We start from the raw sequence: 21,495 nt of genomic DNA on the forward strand, positions 1-21,495 counted from the left end.
TGCCTCCCTTTGAACAGCTTCCCTGCCCCTCTCAGACTTGAGATGGACATCCTCAATTTCCAGAAACTGCTAAATACTTTGCTGTTCTCTACCTCTTTCCCTCTTACCCTTCCCTGCACATCACCCCACTGTGACTGGTGGTCTGATCCTCATCTCACAGGATTCCAGGACTTTCTTTCCAGTCGATACCAGCACCCCCCACACCCCAACCCACTGCACTGCCCTGGCGGGCCCCTGCCTGGCGGCTCTGCCTCCCACCTGGGAGTCACCTGTACTAGCACTTAGCCTGAGGTTCTCCTTCTTGGTTCCCATTAGCACTTCCCTCCCGGGCCCTCCACCAGCACTTGCCCTCTCCTATGCCGCCCTTCCCCTCACTCCCCATCTCCTGCACTTCTCCTCTCTGCACTTGCAAATCCGAATGCCGTAAGGTCTAGGACTATGACTGGATTTACTGTTTTGCCATTGTAATTCTATCCCTGTTCCCTTCCCATTTAGTCTTGTGGTGCTTTGAAACACTTTTCAGTTGTATAAGTGCCTGCAAATGCTCATTAAAATACAAATAAAAAATATTCCATGGGCGTGATTTTGCGGATATTCCAACTAAAATGTTCTATGGCCTGGCAGTCCATAGTGAAATACAGAGTGACGTTTTTAAATTTCCACTATGCTGCATTGAGGTTTCCATTTCACACCACTAGAATGTCGCTCATTCTGTTTGGAGCTCGACCTGTCTAGGGCCAAGTCGAGTATTATGTTGAAATCGCCCTCCCCCCCCATATTATTGGGATATCTGGGTTCTGGCTTATGAGAGTTGATATTTTAATATAGAATGAAGGGTCGTCCGTGTTGGGACCATATGTGTTTACTAGTGTTAATGGTCTGTTGTTAATCTTGCCTGATACTGCTACATATCTGCCCTCTGGATCGATGTGTATCGACCCGGCCTTAAAGTCAATGTTTTTGTGTATCAGTATTATCACTCCCCACACCTGTGACGAGTAGTTTGTGAAGAATCTGCTCTTCTCCCATCTCAAAGCATGAACCTGAGCTTTGAGTATCCTCCTGGCCTGAGGTATGCCTTGGGAGGATAGCTCAGGGGCAATGTGCTCGCCTTGGAAGCAAGACAACACAGAGCAACACAGGTTCCATCCCTGGGTACGCACTTAGAAACCTCTGGGTATTAAGCGCCTTTTAAATAACTTATATCATATATGCAATGACAGCTTTACAGGTGACTCCCCAATAGTGATATACACTTTAATGGTGTTTGACATTAGCATATATTTTCTATCAGCAACAGATAAAAAGAATAGCTGAGTTTTACTAAATTGTTTATTATGACAGATGTTCACGCCTTTAATTATATTTTAAAAAAATGTCTACAATGGGTGAAAATTGCAACAACACAATATATATATAAAATAATGAATATAACATTATGCCACCAGGAAGTATTTCTCTTTTGTCTTATTGCAGAACACATTAAATGATAATTGGGCTGACGTTTGTAAAACTATTTTTATATCTTGCTGATGAGATCTCTGCATGTTTTTAAATAAATTAATGAGATCCTAATGCCGAAGCTTCCGCGAAGATGAGCAACAACAGAAAATAACATAATTGGAACATCTGAAGCTGTGAAGCCGTGTGATAGTATTTGAAATTTGACAAAAACATTGGAATGGTGATCTTTTGTGACACGGCTCAAGAGAGGCGATCGTGAGGAGAGTAGAGATGACAGAACTGGTGCCAGCCACTCTGACGCCAACTTGAGGAGCAGCCGACGTGACATGCTTCCTATCATGCCGCCGAAAATGTCACGTTTCTGAAGGACAGTGAGAACATGTTTGGCCGAACATTTGAAAGGTAGATCCAAGAGATGTTCGCCACGTCAACTGTGATATAGTCCGGGGCTGCGTGAGAAAGGGAGGCCTTGCAAGAGTGAAGGGCGGTGGTTGGCAGGCCCTCCCAGACATGTATGTGTGCTCCAAAATGGCGACAATTAACGCGTGGATTTTGCAGCAAGTGTGAAATACAGGAACATGCTGGATTCCTCATGCTGCTACCTGGCATCCCATAAATACAGCATTGCCCTGGACAATGTTGCGTTCACCTTTCTCAAAGAATACTTTTAATGGGGGTTCTGATAAAGGATCTGCGCTATAGAGGGAATGGGATGCATATCCTTTTATTCGAATGCAACGTGTGTTCTGTCATGAAGTATCTTTTTTTTATTTCATGCATAGGTATACGTCTGTTGTTCGAAATGTTATATGCCATGGTCATGGCAAGTGCGGATCGCTATCATGTTGCGTAGCTAATTCACAGATAAGCTGTAGAATGCAGAAACTTCGCCCCTCTTAAAGTGTCATTTTCCACAGTATTAGTGCGTTGTTCTAGGGAACCTTTTTGACCTGCTCCAGATAATGCACGTTCACCAGTGCAAAGTTCCAGAAACTTTGCATTGGTGCAAATAAAATGAGCACCGGGCAAAAATTGTCCTAATGCAAAACAAAACAAAAAAAAGCATTCTTTGAATGCATTTTTACACCAGATGAATGCCACTCTCTTGCTTGGACCGGGTCAAATATGCCCTGGTGCAAATATATATTATATTGAAAGAGTGCAGGTGGTATAAGAGAACATTTGCACCAATGAAAGTGCAGTTTCCGCTGGGGAAAAATTGCTATAGTTCAGAAAAAAATGTGAATGCATTTGTGTACTCTAGTCGTAGTCCTTTGCCCTGGTGAAAAAAAGAAAGTCACTGAAAGAGATGTTTTGCTCTAGGAAAATTGCACTAATGCAAAGTTTTTGTAATATGGTACCTGATGTTTTAGAATTTCTCAAAATGGCATCTTAAGTCATTTCTGTCATGGAGCTCGTCATTCATTTCAGACAATAGGAAAAACCTTGAATAATTAAATAAATAAATCCAGATTGACACATGTTCACTACCCATTGTGTACTGTACAAGGCAGACATGGGGACTGTATCGAGGCCAGGCTGGCTGTCCGAGAGGCACCGACAATGGAATATGGCGAAATAAACGTAGACACAACATTGGAGTTTTGGAAATGCATGCATCTATATATATGTGAATGTAAAAGCCTGGCGAAGCGCGGCAAGCGAGCGGAACGCGTGGTAAAGTTCATCCTGCAGGGTGAGTGACTTCTTTACTTGTCTGTCATGCAGGTGAGCGCAAGATGTTGTGCTTTCCATAACAAGGTGTGTTGCATTAAGATGCTGAAATAAAGACTGTTTGTTTTTAGCAGTAAGGTCTTGGGTGACTTTTGTACAAATTTATAGGTTTTTTGTAGAATTACAACCCGTCAATATTGTGTGTTTTTGTTACCATATATATATATATACAAATATAATTTTTTTATTTTTTTATTATTTTATTTTATTAACTTTCAAAAATGCGATGTTGATTGTCTGCACTGATTGCCATTCTATGGAGTGATTGCTGAAATTACGAAAAATAAAACGTACCAATTAACCCCTGGCAGGAGGTTCAATGCCAGCTTTGCACTGCCTTGCCAGCCCTTTTTGTGTAGACTGTCTACGATTGAGAATTTGTGAAGTCTAAAGTGCAGGCTGGAAGTGGAGCTTTAAGCAGGAGCATTTGTTTGGTTTTCAGACAGACGACTTACATTACCAAAAAGGAGACTGTGCAGATCTCGCCAGCGTCGATAATAGAGAAAATCCGTATTATTTGCATGTCAATAATAGAAACTAAACAGGCTGACCGTCTGGGCCGCCGACTCCTTTAGTGTGTGGATTAGCAGGGCTGTCTACCCTCGTCTCGTGGATTACGGTCCAGGCTAAATATTCCGAGAGCAGCCATTTTGTGAAACGTATCTGAGCTGGAGGAAATCGGAAATACAAACGGGCACTTTGTATCGTCTTACACTTCACCTTTTGTCCCACAATGTAAGGGACAAACACAAATGCAGGCATTTTGCTAACTTTCTGCCATAGTTTTCGGGGAGTGTACAGCAACTCATAGAAATAAGTCTCCACAGACTCCGCCCATACTTTTTTTCTCCCTGAACTTTGAAATCCCTGAGCAATTGGGATAAAACTACTCAGGGGTAAAGGTGGAAAGCACGGATGTGTCCATGATTCGAAGGAGGAGGAAAGCAGACAGCTCTAGGCTTTGTGGACCTACTTTCCAGTTCACTTTTGTATTTCTGTGTTTGGGTATTCCTTCACTTTATTCAAATAGCTGCTTCACGCATAACACCCAGAGGAACAGTGAGCCTGCATATCTTGTTCAGAATTGATTCCTGAAAAATCCCCATTGGCAACATTTCTAAATGAACTTTAAATACCCAGGGCCCGTTGATGTTCAGTCACATGTTAATCGCTGGCTGAATGTGTCCTTGCCACATATTCTGAGCAACTGATCCAGTCATATTTAGAATGTGAAGCTAATGGGATGATTTGAAAACATTAGTCAGACGTGCATGTTTATAGTCATTTCTATTTTAAGAAACGAAATTTTACGTTTCCTGCAAAAACATTGCCCCTATGTAACATTACCCATGCAAAAGGTGTTTTTCTTCTGTCACTAACTAGCACTTTCCCCACATTTCTCCCACGACCCAGCACTTTCCACACATATTCTAGGGTTGGAGTATGTTTATATAATTGTACTGGTTCTGCAATATGTTGGCTGTATGGTGAGATACATTATATACTATCAACGCATCAAATGTATGTCAAACAAGGAAGTTGCATTTGAAAATGCAAATAGATTAGAACCAAGCAACTTTATGCCACAAGTAAAAGTGAAACCATACAGCATTCTTGTCTAGCTGTTTCTTTGCGGTACTGATACTTTGAATACTTTGATTTTGAAGTATCTCATCCTCGTTACTTTCCCAGCGGGGATGTGCAGAGAAGTGGCACAAACACTTCTTTCAGATTTCAAAGTCACCATTAAATGTAGAGCGCCCAGGTTTCTGCTTTTACTGATTTTTACACATAAATATAGATGGAAATTACTCTGTCTCCTTTCCATATTGATTTGTAAAAAGTGTAAATAATCAGGTTTGCCTCTGTCTTGATTAGCTGACCGTGCTGTCAATTACTCCTGGCAGGGCAGTGGGTGTTCAAATGACATAATGGAGGGGCTAAGGAAAGTGATGTAGTTCTCTTTCAAGTTTTTTAAAGGGTTACTCTGATATGTATGTCAGCAGAAGGAGAACCTGTTTGTTTTTTAGGTGACAATTGATCTTTGCTTTAAGTGAAAGAGCGCAGCTCTCTGAGCTTCCTGTTACAGGCATACAAGGGCTACATTTTCAATTATGCAGAAAAGCACCAGCTGCAACTATTTATTTTACAGATTTTACAGAGAAAATATAAATATGGTTAAATACAGGTAACATTACTAAAAAACTAAATATGGATAAATACAGACAGAAAAGTTGAACAAACATACCATAAAACCCAAGAGCTTAACTATATTGTTATTGTTGAAGGATGTCACAGAGAGAAGTTTAACACAATTATGGTATTATTTTCCTTCAGGCCTGATGGAATAGGGACCGTAACTGTCGAAGAGAAAGAACGTTTTGAAGAAATCAAAGAAAGGCTTCGATTACTACTGGAAAACCAAATTACGCATTTTAGGTAAAACTTTTGAAACTCGTTTCATGTATTCTAATACTCTACAAAACAATCTGAGAGAACAAAATAAAAACAAAAGTGTTTTATTTGTAGGTACTGTTTTCCATTTGGTCGACCGGAGGGTGCGCTAAAAGCTACTCTGTCTCTGCTGGAACGGGTAAGCTATGTCTTGAAACATGTATTCTCTTTAATAGAAATTGAAGGCTAAAAAAATAGAAATAAAATGTGTTTACTTGTATGTCACAGCCCATGTACATGGTTTTAATTTGAGTCAAATTCACTGAATCATTCAATTATTCTATTTTGCTGTATTGCACTTTAGACAGATTTGTTATGATCACGTGGATTTTGTCAATTTTAGAGTTGACAAATGAAATACTGACATCACAGTAGATACATTTTTTTACATCAAGGTCCTGATGAAAGACATAGTGACCCCTGTCCCTCAAGAAGACGTAAAAACTGTCATCCGTAAATGTTTAGAGCAAGCAGCACTGACCAACTACACTCGACTATCAGAATATGCCAAAATTGAAGGTAAGGCTGTCACAGGTGAAAATCAATAATCTATGGGTTTTTTTTTAAATCGTTGTGCCATATTATGTTTCCAATTAAATCGATGTGGACATTTATATAGTTAACAATTTTAAAACGTGTGCGATTGGTTTTACAAGAATGAAGAGTCAGGATGAAGCTAAAAGCTTCGATTCTCAAAAATGCAGAGTGTTGAGGATGTTATTAGCAGAGGGATAGTGGAACATTTAAAGATTCTCATTTATCCTCTTCATACTATGAAATAAATGACATTTTATCTAGCTAAAGGGTTCGCCTCTCAAAAACGCAGAAGTGGAGATGTTAGCAGAAGAATAGTGGAAAGAGTCAACATGCTCATTTTGCCTTTTCATACTATGCAATAAATGACATTGTATCTAGTCAATTGGTAGGTATGAAAGCAACGCAGATATACACATTTGCATTAGTGTAAATGGAATACTGAGTACTAGACGCAATTTAGGTACAGGTTCCAACTATTTATTGAAGAGGCAGAAGGAAAAGATCTTTGATTCAGTTGTTGCTTCGTCCTTGTTAGTTCAACCCCGGGACCCCTCTTTTTATAATGCATGGAGCAAATCCTGTTTTCTGTTAGACACAAGCGCCCATCAATCTGACATTGCTGTTTGTAGAAATACCTTCCAAGCCACTGTCGGTCAGGGACATGTTAATCGGATGTCTAGTTTACACATGTCATCAGATCAGGGATGCTTTGTAAGGCCTGCTGCTTGTACAAATCAGAAAGACATTTTTGAAATGAGACCGAAAATTCTTTCACGCACAGTTGAGATGTTATTGGGAGGGAGCATGAACTTTAGTTATGCCAAGTTGCTATGCAGGACCTGCCCCTGTAATTCTCCTGTATGTGGGGGCCACTCTATTTCGACCGTGAAACGAATTGCCAGCCAGTAGTAATTAACTTATTAGTTTGCATCAAGTGAGAAAGACTTAAGAATGGGGCAGACAGAAAGCAGGCTTGCCAACTCCTGGCTTGGTAACGAGTAAATAGCTGGCTGAACGTTTTCTGAAATGCTGTATTTGAAAAGTTGTTCACTAGCCAGGACATGTAATTGATGCCTTCTGTAAACTGTATTCTTTAAAGCACATGGGGCAGACGCAGGGAGATCAGTTCATTAGAAGTGTCGCTTCTATTGTGGGTCTGCATAAAGCCGGCTTCCCTAGGCTACCATACAACTAGTACTAACGTCTTGGTAAGATCTGCTCTCTCCTTTCAGATTAAACTGTGCAAAAAACACACTGTAAGACCTGTAAGTAAAAATGCATTCATTTCCCAAGTAGAACACCTTAGTGTGTATTTTCCTTTTGTGCCTCAATTCTTCTTGGTGGTTGTGTTAATGACCTGCCCTCTTTTGCACTGTGACTTTTAGGTCTGGGACTACTTTGAAGCAACAAACTCTTTTTTTTCAGCTCTCTTTTTTCAGAGAAGTACTTCATTCCACACTACCTGCTCTCTTCTGCTTCTCTCCTTCCCTATCTTTTGTTGGCACGGCCACTTTCCCCACACTACCTGCGTGAAAGTGGCTGTGGCACTGATTTCTGAGCATGCTGGGATTGTTAATTTGAACAACCCAACATCCACCAGCTGCATGTGTCCGGGTTTCTCCCATGGGCATAGTCCACTATAACTTTGTCACCCAGAATATTACTACTGTGTGGCATGCACAAAAATGTGCATGCTAGCATGTATTGCAAACAATCTCAATTGAAACAAGTAAGTCTAGTCGGCTTATGTAAATATTGTGTGTAGTAATATTGTGTGAGGCTATGTTTATGAAGAAACTCTGTGAAAATCTGTAGATACTAAAGGATTACCCCCTTAGTATCTTGGATCCCAAATCCAAATTACTCTGTTTCCCTTTATTCATGATGTTTGGATCACTATTATCCTTGCAAAAGCAATTCAAGCGAAAGCCCTAGTCACATGGTCGCAACTTCTCTTGTGACTCATGGCATGCTGAATGGTTAATCCACTAGATCTCTCAATTTTAAAACTCTTTTTTTTTCTTTTATCCTATGTGTATCCCAAATACTCTACAGCCTTTTTTTTCCCTTTTAACCTAATGTAAAGTTTTCCTCTGACCTATGACCTCTTTACCTCTGACCTAAGCCTCTTGCATGCCCAAATCCTCTTTTATAGGGAAAAAGAGAGAAATGTATGAACATCCTGTCTTCTGCTTGGCCTCTCAAGTGATGGATTTAACCATTCGTGAGTACCTACCACCTCCTCTCCATCCTGTCTTCACTCTTTCTGTTTCCATTATTTCAAGAAATCCAGATCCAAACCAACTCACTTTCCTCGCTTCAAGTCTTTTAGCATTGGCTTGTCTGTTGCTTCTGTCTGTGAAACCCAGTGTGAGAAGTCCAGTCACTTTTGATCAGCCTAAAACAGGTTAGACAACTCAGCCATTTGTCTGTGATAAAATCAGATTGTCTGTAAGTTTTTCCTTTATTCTTTATGTCTGTGACCTGAATGCATTTTTACTTTGCTTTTGTGTAACCTCAATTTGTTAAGTGCTTGTCACTGGTACACAATCAAAAGGTAGCAGCTACAGCACACCGAGAACAATGACCCAGAGGCTAGCATAAGGGCATTGGCAACAGCACAGCCCACCCTTTGCTCTTGAAGATCTTTAAAAAAAAACATTTTAGTTTTAAAAACCTGAAAAGTTATCCTCTGTATTTTATGTAAAACTGTACGTGTCTCTTCTCTGTTCTCAGGAAATGATTGACTTTTTCTTGACCTTTTGACCCGGTGGTAAATGTAACATGGGACCTCAAAATGGCCACCATATGTTGCACAGCTTGGTCTCCCAGGGATCACAGTCTGACTGATCTTCTGTTTGCTTGGTCTAGCTTCGCCCCATCTCTAAGATGGAGCCCAATAGGCGCCCTATTGGATCAATAGGTGCCTTATTGGGGAGTGGTATTAAATGGGCAGCTTTTTTTCCTTTCCAAATGTCATATGTCACACGTAGGCGGGGGGTAACATTTTGTCCACTTGCTCATTAATCCTGCATATCTGTTCTTGTTTCTCTCTCTTTTCTCCTTGTCGCTCTCTCTTTCATGTAGAGAATCAAAAGGATGCAGGTGAACAATTGTATATGCATTATAACCTAATAGGACTGTAAAGCTATATTTCTGTTTTTCTTTATGAAGCTCCTTAAATTATGTACTCCAAAAGATGGAGTTACAGTAATCCTTAAGGAGTTAATTTGTGCTGTCTATATATATCTGCATAATGCGTTATGCCACATGTCCTCAATTTACCGCACCCTGCAACAGTACTGCACATCTCACTTTCTGACAGACATCTCTCCTCTTTCCAGATTCAATAAAGATCATTCCTATGCCAAGTGCTCAGCGATTTGGCATGTTATATGAACACGCATCGCAGGCACATATAACAAAACGAATCTTCATTTTGCTTTCTCATGTTTTTCTTTTTTTTATGGCTTTTTAAAATGTGTGTGTTTCTGTACATGTACACTCAGAGGCCCTCGTCTCGTGTGGTTTCGACCAGGCAACAAAGTAAAACGAGGCGACGCTAGCCGCAATTATTCCAAGTCCTTCACACCATCAAATACCACAAACCATGTCAGCGACCAGTTTCGTACATTTAAATACAATGCTGCATCACACTGAGATTGAAATTAAAAGACCACCTGTGCAAATCATTTAGCAATATAAACCAGACCATGCAAAAGTGGATATAATACAAAGCAGATAGGCACACATAACATGTTGACATAAAACCACACTAACAATAACAGCTCAGTAAAAGTGCCTTTGTCATCATTTAAAAGCTCTCTGGATATGGTTTGATTAATTCAGTTCTCTGTATTCTGACGTTTATCAGCTGTACTGTACTGCTTATCGTTAGGGAATCGTACACGGCCTCTTCTGCCCAGCATCATAATGGATTCCAGCTTTACCTTCTGCAAGAGCTTTTCAGTTGCTACTGTGCAGTTTGAACTGCGACATCGCAATTGGTGTTATGGGTGCTCGGGAAGATCAACCATTGACGCTGCACCGTGCTGCCACAGGTTTCCCCTTGGCTGGTAGCAACAGGCCCACAAGACACACATTCGTCACATTGGCAACGTCGGCAACAGTCTGTAGTGCTGTGTGAGTGTTGGTGAACAACACTTTATTTCTACCCCATTTTAAGAAATAGAAGTGAAATCGGTGGCATACTCTATCTAAGAAAGCACTCTTTGGGGCATGGACCCTTTGATGACCTCCACTGTACTACCCGGCGATGGTAAGGGCCCCCGCCTACCTCAACCTAATCCCATCTCTCCACCTTTTAGAGCAGCTAGGGAAACGTGTGAAATTACATATGCAGCACCTACAGAAGTTAGTTGTACAGGAAGGATCAGTGTAGTTTGCTGCCCAACACATTCTCTAATTTGTGAACCTTAAGGGCTGTATTATGATAAATTGGTCAACCAGAAAATCCTGATTATACGCCTTCATCAACACAAACACACCTGCAGTGCCAGTTGCGCATGTGCAAAAATGTGCTTGTGATTGCACAATTTGTGCGTAATACCAGACATAAAAAACGTTAAACTGAGACAATTGCACGTTTGCACAATGTTAGCACTATGATAACAATGATTCTAGGGCAAACAAACGTATTCTACATGTTTTCCCGAGGGCAATGTCTGTCAGAGTGCTAATATTTAATAGTATTAGCAAACTTTGCTTTGGTGCAAAACATGCATTGACATCATGCGTGATTGTACACAAGCAATTTTTGCATTAGTGTAAATACCATGCAAACTAACCACTAAAAGGTTTCCATAATGTGGTCTCATGTGGTTGATTAGTTGAGTGTCCAATTTGAAACGCTGAGTTTGATTGCAGATTTCTGAATAGGCCAAATATTGTGATCCGACGCACATCATTTTTTTCTTTTCTCAGTTCTTTTATCTCCTAAAATGTCAGCACTCAAAAACAGCCTTCCTGCTGCTTTTTGAGAGCAATAGGAGAGGCATAAATATAAACTGTTAAGTGCTTCTTTGTGGCACTTTATTTTACATACCTCAGTGAATATAATGATGTTCTATTACAACTATTTTCGTTCACCGTTTGGATTTTTTTTCTCTGAGATGTTTTAAATCCTTCCATTGAGAAAATTATATTTAAGAACATTGTTCAAATACTCACGATATACACAGCAACCGTACTACTATAGCCTTAAAGGCCGAATGGTTAATGATCAAGGGTCTATCAGGCTATTAACACAGAGTGGTGGTCGTAGCAACACATGCTTTTAAATTGTGTTGGTAATCGAAAACAAGATCCGTTAGTACTGGGTTAATGGGCAACTGAGATAATAAATTAAATATGGTCGTAATTTGTAATATTGAAACAACATACTTGTTCTAATAAATTAAGCACTGTAATTGTAAATTTGGTAGAACTGAAACAGGCTTAACTTGAGCATGGATTTGAAGTCATGTACAAGTGAAAGAAAGACAAAACATGTTTCCCAGTTTTATTTTTCACTCACGTGTGTTAAATAGGATATTGCAGCAAAAAAGGTCCTGTCAGAAAGGACATATCTTGCTGACATAAATCTTTCCTGGAAATTGCATTGTTGTTTCCATTTTTGAAGACAGAATGATCAGAGCGCAGTCAATGCCAGTAGTATTAACTGCACTCTACTCATTAAGATTGGCTTGGAGCAGGTCAATAACGGTTTCCATGTGCTAATATGCCACAATAGTCACATTATTAATGCCTACCAGGAACAGGCTGCTTTACGACAACGCTGATAGTCGCTAAACTGTTCTCAAGCCTGAACCTAATGTTTTTTCATCTTCTGTAAGTAGACGATCATAAGGCCCACTTTTTTGCTCTTTTCTTTCTAGGCTCTCTCAATCGTTGCAACTCGACATAAATAGACAGACCCAAGATCACAGCCTTAGATGGAGCGCAGTTGTAGCCAGGATTGTGACTAGGGCCCCCTGTTTTCCGTGTTTACACATAACTACAGATGGAAATCAATTTGCCTTCTGTCTGATTGTAGTCATAAAAATGGAGAGAAAAACCTGGAAAGCAGGTCTTTCTGCTTGGTTCCCTATGCTGTCAATCATGCATCACAGGTCAGTCGCGTTGCTGGATGGAGAATGTAAAAGTTACATAGATTATAGTAATAACGAAGTTAAAATCGCTGACAGCACTTAACTTAGGTTAGCATCTATCATAGGAGCGACAATCTGTTGCTGTGGTAAACATGGAACTGACATGGATGTGGATTAGCTTGTTCCAATTGTTGGCTGTATGTTTCTTAATTCATGCCTTTTTCATTAAAGTACATGCAGAAAAACGCTGCATGCAAATTACCTTTTTTACATGACAAAACATCAATGTGGATGAATACAGAAAAAATAGCCCAAAACTAAGTATGGATGAATACAGACGGAAACGAATGAAAAATAAATGCCATGAAACCAGGAGCTCTAGACCCTGATTCACAAAGCTTTTTCCAATGGAATTGCTCCATTGAAACATGCTTTCGTAAATCAGGCCCTTAGGCCCTGATTCATGGAACTTTTATTGTGGTTCTCTTTTTTTTACTGCCAACACACACCCTGATTGACAGAGCGTTGTAAAGTGTATCTTTACAGTGCCCTGGTGCAAACGTGGTGCAGTCACCTTGCACTGCAAAAAATACACTTTGCACCTCTCCGTGAATCAGGGTGTTCGCAACGTGACTTTGCACCACGCTGAACGTTCCATGAATCTGGCATACTTTTGGCATGCACTGCATCACGACATTAACACAGGCACTCGCCACAGCAGCAGCACGAAAGTGATACTCTAAATGCAGAGTAAAACTCATAAAACGGGCATCTGATTATGTTTCAGATTTGTGACCCAACGCATGATGCAACGTCATCGATCCGTGGGATCTAAAATGGCAATTTAGGAAATGTAGCTCACAGAAGACCTCACTCTGGCAGTTGGAGATGCAGAGTCGTAGGCAAAAGCCACTGGAAGTTTCTAATATTGCTCGAGTATATCCAGTACCTAATTAGTCGTATTGTTTAGGTCTTTTGAGGAGCGATATTTTCAGAGTAATGAGTTGCAGCTGATCACGGGGGCGTTGACAGCTGGGCCTAGCAGCAGAGGGTTTGTGGGAATGCTTGCCGGTGCTCTGCTTTTCTGCTCACTGTGGGAGGGCAGTTAGAATAGGACTCAGCATTAAGCGTGTTGTATTTGTCCCTAGGCTCAGTATGCAGTCTTTCACCACGTTTCATCTATAAAAAAGTATGCACTTGGGAAGACAGACAAGAGCATTGTTTTCTACCTGGGTTGAGGCCTTTTTTGATATGTTGGTATGTCACGATTGATGCTGTTATGAGGAAACCTCGTTATGCTATGATACTTTGTTCTATAGTCCTTGACGAAGACTATATTTGGTGGAAATCTGACACGGCCAAGTAATTTAAGAGCCTTTAGAAGTTCTTAAATATGTACAGTTCACACACTAGGTATGCGTGTATAGCTCACTGCAGTTGGTAGTGATACCACCAGAATAGACGAGGCTGCTGAGTTGAGTTTACGCCCAGCGAAGCTTAACATCAAGACTTTTTTTTGTTTTTAAACCGGCCTACATCCGAATAAGATTGTTGCTTTCTAAAGGTCTTTCTGACGGCACAAAATACACTTGAGGAAGCTGCAGTTGTGAAGCCATTTTGTAAACTGGCTCAGCGCGACCCCATGCGGCTACTGTCTGAAAGACGACTTCCACTGCTTCCCCTTATATACGAGTGGCCTGAGGGAAAGCCTCACTATTCTCCCGGCTGGCAGTAAATGCCTGCCCAGAGATAAAGTCGATATTGGCATACAACCTTGACTGGAGAGTCCCTTTTATCATTGGGTAATAATTGTATTTTCAAGGTGTTGCAACTAACCAACGATCCGCGGATCCCTTCTGGTGTACTATAGGTGTGGGGCTGAATAATGGTTTAGAAACCGGTGATCATTCCTGGACCACTGATGACCCGGAAGTTGATTCGTCACAATAACATCTTCCAAGGGATATACTCTTAAGAGTAGTAGCTGAGTAGCAAACCAAACAGCGAAGTATAATAGTCCAAAATAGAGGAACGTCCAATGAAGGTTCTATACAAATATATATACTTTCATTTAACACACGATTTACAATAATAACTAACTAGAAAAACACTACACAAAACCGACCCCTTTGAAAAGAATGCAAAAATAGCAATTTGCAGCAATCTGAGTAATGAATCAGGGGGACAAGGCAAGTAATAACCACAATGTTTTTTATAAGGATATATTCCTAGAAGGAAAAGGGATTCATGTGACATAGGCAGTCTCTGGGGCCTAAGGATGGACAAAGGGGGCAGTTAGCAGTCAATAATACCTTCCACGGTTCATGGTGGTCTGGCAACAGCAAACCTAGGCATCTTGCAGCTGTATGAGCGATTAGAAGGTCGGGAAAGTGCAAAAGGCAGTACCAGGGGGTCTTGGTTGTGTCAAACAGTACTTGAAATGCAGCTCCAAGCAGTACAATGGTGAAAACACCAGGATCCTAGCTGTCTTAGCTCTCATGATGCTGTGAGTCCCAATCCAGGGGCTCAGGAACAAAATGTGCCCTTTTCTCATTGTGCTAAACATGGGGGCGGCTGATACAGAACTGGAGGGGCCCTTCAACAAAGCGAGGTCCTAAGTACCGCTGTGGCTGGCAGAGAGGCTGGTCCAGCAGCAGGTCACAGCTCAGGTTGCTGGCAGTGGGACAAAATGGGTCCTTGTTCTTAGGCTTCCAAACAGGGGGAAGTCTAGCACAGAACTGGAGGGTTCCTTCAACTCTGTGAGGCCCTGCATACCATGGTGGATGTCAGGGAGACAAGCCTTGCTCCAGCAGCAGGTCACCACCAATGTTCCCTGTGAATGTTTAGCAAGAAGGGCTTGCCCTTGCCTTGGATTACCTGTCTCTTCTTCACAACTGGAGGACTTTGGAAAGGACAGCTCTCCAAACAGGGTCCACATGAATTGTTCTTGAAGGGCTGTCTGCCAGAGATGAATCAAAGAAGTGGTGGGAGACCCCGTCTTTTAAAGGCAAACATTCACAGGTGATTGGACAAAAGCCAGCCTGCTTTAAGGGTCCAATCCCTGTTCTTGTATTTAGTGGACCTTGCCTTCTGGCATCACACCCAAAGTGCTATGTGCTACAGGAAGTAGATGAGACTGGAAGGAAAGAGAGGCAGAGAGAAACATGAGGGTGAAACCTTCCTCCAGCTGTAAAGAGCACTCTCTCTATATACTAACCCCACCCCGTTCCCTTCTCAATAGAATCATAGGCCTTTAAATATACAGCACCGTAGTGTGAGGCTACTCCTATTGTAAGGATCACACACATTAGTTCTTCAGCTCTTCAGGCGCATATGCCATGGTGGCAAAGCATACACTTGTAAATGTATTTTAGACATTTTAAAATGTGAAAATGTGCTCACATTTGACTAGTGAACCAATGTGCAGCCTAAATGATACAAATGTTTTAGGTAACGTAAAGAAGCCATTTTTGTTTTTCTAAATAAACCAATTGCTGAATAAGAACAGCTTTTCTCATTTACCAAATGGAACAGAATGGGCCAGATTATCAAAACGTTGATTGGAGCAAGTGAGATGTTGCATCTCAACACTTTCACCAAACCAATATACTATATTCAGAAATGGTCTTTCTTTGCATTTCAATGTGAATCCAGAAGCCACAAACGAATGAACATTGAAATGCACAGAAAACAAAAAAGACCACTGCCCCTGATATGATCAGGTGCAAGCATGGTAGCATGAAAGCAGCATTATTAACCCCTGTTTTCACCAAATAGACACACATGTATTTATTTGTACTGCGTTTCACGATGATGGATCCTCTAACGCCCTATCTTTCTGAAATGCAGCCATGCCCAAAAAATGTTTAGGATGGTTTTAAATAAGGTTTTAAATACGGTAGGCATATTGAAGGAAGAAATATAACACCTTTAAAGTCAAACTGGCAGTGAATGGAAGTTATTATTTCGGTAAAAATGTATTATTTTTGTGATAGTGAATTTTTGGCTTACAAAAAGTATACACTGTATCTTCATTTACTCAAAAAATACCAATATAACAAATACCTCCATAATTCATGGCATTTCTCCATCAGTAAAATTACTATTGGATAGCAAAATTCAGAGCACTTAAAATCAGGACTAATTGCATCCCTCCTAAAATGTGTCCCCCCAAATAATCCATTTTCATTAGATATACACTAGCCACAAATGTCTGTAAGTAAAAGACGAGAATAATATACAGAGCCCTGGGGTGTACAATAAGGCGTTTTAGTGTTTCCGTCTGGGTTGCCTATCTTCATAGCCTCCTCACTCTTAAACCTAGTAGAATTCCTGTTCTGCTTCTTCTCGTATCTTGCAAGCGAGTTCTATATCTCTGCTATATAAATGCCAGGCATGCTCTCCATTTTCCTTTGATAAAACCTTTCACTGTAAATGGGTGACATTGCAAGACTGGTTGTGCAACACAGCTTTCTTCTTTAACACTCTCCTGATCAGGTTTGGGGGAAGTGACCAGCCTATTCCCATTTTCGACTCTTTGTCTTTACCTTTATCCTTTAAAAACGCAAGGATAGACCATAAATGTTCCTGTTCTGCCTCTGTCATACTGAAATATAGAATACATGCCATGTAATCAATGTATTGGATTTATAACAATACAAAAGGGACTACTCGGCTAAGAAATATAATACACATTCTCCTGCTACTGTTTCCAGGTACCCGAGGCCCTTACCCGGTTGGCACAATCTTTTGTTTTCTTTTGATTGTGGGGGGGTAACATGGAGCTTATCCTTGTCGCCTCCCCACCCCCACCAAAACAAAACAAATGCTTTCCCCCAGGGGTGTTGCTAGGTCTGGAAAAGATCTGGGGCTAAGCGAATGTCAGGACTGTCGGGACTCGGGGCTAGCTATATCCTTTTGGTTGTAGCCCCTGAGCTTCTATTCGGGGCTACAACCAAAAGACCCAGGACTATAGCCCCTTCAACCCGCCACCCTTAGCAACGCCTCTGCTTTCCCAACATCCTCTCCTCCTCCTCACTTACCTGCTGGTGCAGAGCTTTGTGCTCCGGTCCTGGCGCTGCTCCCGCTACCGGCCACTACGGACTTAGTTCCTTTTCCCTACAGTGGTAGTCATATTGTTTATTATGTTTCTTTCTTGCGAGATGGGTGTCGCTTGTACAGCCAAACTCCCAAGAAAGAAAAAGAAACAATTTGCATCCTCGATAAACCGCAGGGTGTGAATGGCTTTCACCTACACTATAGCGGGTGGACGTGGCCTTTTATGGCACCCATCCCTCACCAAAGCCCTTGCAACCTACCTAGACTCAGATGGCAGGCTGTTAAAAGCCATGACTACCCCCCCACAGCAGGAGTGAAACCCATATTAACACAAGGCCACGCATAGCACTAGTGCAAAAAGCATTCTTTCAATGCATTTTTGCACCAGGACAATGTTTGTTCTAATCTTAGCCATTTGCTGTGGCACAGAAATGCATTGAAAGAATCTGTTTTTTTTCCCACTGGGGCAATTTGTACCGATGCAAAGTTGCTTAAATACCACCCTATTTCCAACATGTTTAGAGAGGGCCGTGCATTCAGCCGAAATTGACTTATACATTTTTTCATTGGCTGATCTAGCTTTTTATTAATTTTAAATAAACGTCGATAACTCTGACTCCGGTCCTCTACAGTGCACATGCATAAGAAATGCAAGCCTTTATAGCATTGTTTTTGAAGTATGTGAGCTCTTTACTTTCTGAGTTAAAATACATTGCATGAACAATTACTTACAGAAAACCTAAAGCTAATTTTAATTACCTTGAGCCATGACATTTGAAAGAACCTGCATTAAGCTGTGAATTTGCATCACTTTTATGGGGTCCATTCTGCCAGTGTATTATTTTAACAGAGAGGTCATTTCTTTCTTTGATGTTCAGGTAGCAAGTAGCATGTGTCATGAGTGTGCACTATCACTTGGCAACAACAACATGAATCTCAAATTCAAGAACTGCATTCGAGCTTCCCACTTAACCTCGTTTACTTGGCAAATTGACAAATTCAGGAAAATTCCATAATTTATTTAGTACCAAAATAAATCAAATGTTCCTTGAAACTGTTCCCCCACTTAACGTCGTGTCTGAACCCAGTTTTAAAAATTTGTGAATTCCTGATTCAAGAAATGTAGCTGGGCCACCCCAGCAGACAAGGAAAATGAGATTTGTTATTTGATTCATTGATTAACCTGAAGATTGAATTAAGCAATTTGCTTTACGTAACATTTTCTAAGACTGAATGCAAATGAATATTTGATTATTACAGTAGGCATGATCATGTCATGCTAATCTTCATAACCCTTCTTCTGTCAAATAGATGCATAAAAATGTAGAGGTGAGCGAACCCTCTAACACTAATCCTTCCGCTATGGCGAGCGATTTGTTTATAAAGCATGTAACGATGGAGGTACAATCGAGGCACGATAAAACACTGATTCCAGCAAATTTAACATTGACAGCTGATGTAATCATTGATGAATTGGCGGTGTGTGATGGAAATGAATCCCTGCAAAGCATGAGAAAGGCCGGGCAACAAGTAGGAGGCGAGATAATACAGAATGCCTGATGCAGAGCCTCCTGAGCCTTCAGTGGGAGTCTCAGAAAATAATAATGAATCTCTTGAAACATCTCAGACATATGAGGAAGAAGAGCATCTCCCCACGATAGGCCATGAGAGGAAGATATCACCCCAGTGCAGGAAGGCTAGTAGTAGTGAGATGGAGGAGGGAGATCCCTTTGAGAATCTGGGGTCAGCAAAGCCTGCACAGAAGTGCCCAGATGAACAAGCGGCACGTTTGGTCAAGCACATTGCAAAAATCAAGTTAATAATGGACTGCAAGAGAAGACATAGTGAGGTCTTTCAAATAAATCAATCAAAAACGCTGCTAGAAGGGATAGGCAACTTACAAATGGAATCAAATGAAATACCTCTAATGTTTGAAAAATTCAGGGTAATTCAGGGACCCATGAATATCTGCCAGTAAATATTTTGTTGCGTCAACAGGAAGAAGGGCAACACAGCCAAAACCCTGGATCCTCTTGCTCAATACCAGTAATGTTTTTGGAGTCGGCTCATGAGGGGCAAACCCGGCATACTCAACAGCTTTGGAGAGCTCAGAAAGCTTGGGAAACTATCAAGGTCCTTATTATAAGGACAGTAACAGGCCATCTACAATAAGATACCTATAAAGAGAGATCTCGCCAAGATTAATTATGCAGTTGCAGAACAACATCATGTCATCGCTTACAATAGTGCTTTCACCATTCATTAAGCTCTATGAATCGATAAATGATACCCTGGAAGATCAAGCAACACTCTTGACAATGGTGCATTCCAAACAGATATTTTTGGAATCATTTACATCTACGGTACAATTAAGATTAGATGAGGAAGCGGAACAATCATCTAAGTGGCACGCACACCTATGTGATCTAGCAAGTAGGGAAGAATCGGCCAAAAACCTTATCATCTCTTCTATTCTAGACACAAAACAAAAATTCCTTCCAATAAACAGGTATTACCAGAGACAGGGGGGCCAGGAATTGGTCTGAACTATGAACCTACGCAAGCGGGAAGAAAAGAAACAGACAGTGTTAGTGATCCAAGGACCAAAACTATACTGTCAAACCAACAGCCTATAGAAGTAGAAGAGTATGTAGATTCTGAAGAGTTAAACAAAGCAATAGAACAAAATATGGAGGGAGAGATACCACACAGCAAAGGAGGACAAAGGTGGAAATTGCTCCCCACGATTGGAAATTACAGAGAGAGTGGGCAAGAAACAGATGGAGATCTTTCCGATGTTTGAAAAAAGTGGGAAAGGAAATTCAGGAAATCAGGCTGGAAATCCACCTAAGAAAGCAAAAAACATCCCTCAACCGTGGAAACCAAAATCAAATCAAATGGCTCACAAGCATTTCTTCGCTATCTTAAAACCCCACTGAGAAAAGCACAATCAGTTGTGGATAGAACAAAACAATGTCAAGAACAGAAGGCCCTGCCGAATAAAAGTTACATTTAGCAAAATCCGGATGTTGAACCTTGAATGGATAATGACTCACCTTAAGTGCACGTTAATCAAGGAGATTAAGTGGAAGATACTTCACTGATGACTCTCTCAATATATTTGATGGAGTAAAGCTTTCAGGAGGAAAGACAAGAAGTGGGTGCAGAAATAGATGGTCCTGAAAATAAAGGCAGGGACATTTTTCAGATAATAACTAAACCCTGATAGAAAGACACCACTCATCACCAACTGAAAGATGATTAAAAACAAGGAGAAATCTAAGAACGCCCGGTTACATTAAGAGAAGAAATGAGAATAAGCAATTGGAAGAAGAGAGTATTTGGGAAAATGAGGATAAAAACTTAAGGAAAGATTATTTGGGGTAAACAATGAGTTTATCCTAAACTGATCAAATGTACTGAAACTATTGCATTATATCCCATAACTTAGAAATATTGAGACAGATGATATGCAAATTGTTCAATTTGTGGACGAATCAAGGCTGGACTGGGTACTTGTGCATCTTAATTCATCATTGGTAAGACAACTGATATTGGAAGCAGCATCAGATATATTCCCTCTGGGCTATGAACTATCGGCAGGCCCCTCGAAGATACCGCAGCAAAAAAAAAACAGAGGAGAAGAGAACAGGGGAGAAAGCTACGAATGAGCCAATTGCAGAGGAAGGAAATGATAAATAATGGTGTAATGCGCCACCTCAATTCCGATGAAAACAGTGGTAAAGATCTAAAGACAGCTATTCGAGAACCATTATTCTCCAGGGTAATGATGGCATTTAATCCCCCGAGGTCAGAGGCAAGTAAGCTGGATGAGCCACGAGCGAACCCCGGGAGGAAAGCAGAGGGAGAGGGCTGGTCATTGCTATTAAAGGCTCTGTCAAGTAATAATAGTAATTAATGGTCAAAGCAACAGTTATGTGAACCCCTCCAACTGTGCACTTGGAATGCCAGAGGATTTGCGCACTTATTCATGCTGGACTATGAAAGGTTGGAAGACCATGCTATTTTATGCTTGAGGAAACTTGGTTGAGATTGCCCCCAATGTGGGATGGTTACAATGCATACCTGAACCCAACACCGAGAGGCATGAGTGGGCGCTCTCACTCGGGCCTGTTGA

The 21,495-nt window shown here is 40.9% G+C and overlaps 1 protein-coding gene across 24 annotated transcripts in view; it reads left to right on the plus strand.

Moving 5' to 3' along the window:
• The window catches only part of CADPS (calcium dependent secretion activator), a 2,044,505-nt gene that overhangs the window by 1,249,057 nt on the left and 773,953 nt on the right, over positions 1-21,495 (plus strand). For 10 of the 24 annotated variants that reach the window (XM_069643727.1, XM_069643719.1, XM_069643721.1 and 7 more), the window contains 5 exons: positions 5,536-5,637; positions 5,728-5,791; positions 6,048-6,171; positions 8,345-8,413; positions 9,277-9,294. In XM_069643727.1, the coding sequence (XP_069499828.1) occupies positions 5,536-5,637; positions 5,728-5,791; positions 6,048-6,171; positions 8,345-8,413; positions 9,277-9,294 (377 nt within the window). The remainder of the gene's footprint in view (positions 1-5,535; positions 5,638-5,727; positions 5,792-6,047; positions 6,172-8,344; positions 8,414-9,276; positions 9,295-21,495) is intronic. The other 14 variants (XM_069643731.1, XM_069643737.1, XM_069643740.1 and 11 more) reach the window with 3 other exon arrangements.

The sequence above is a fragment of the Ambystoma mexicanum genome, chromosome 2p (genome assembly GCF_040938575.1).
Source record: "Ambystoma mexicanum isolate Mex_15411 chromosome 2p, UKY_AmexF1_1, whole genome shotgun sequence".
Lineage (NCBI taxonomy): Eukaryota > Metazoa > Chordata > Amphibia > Caudata > Ambystomatidae > Ambystoma > Ambystoma mexicanum.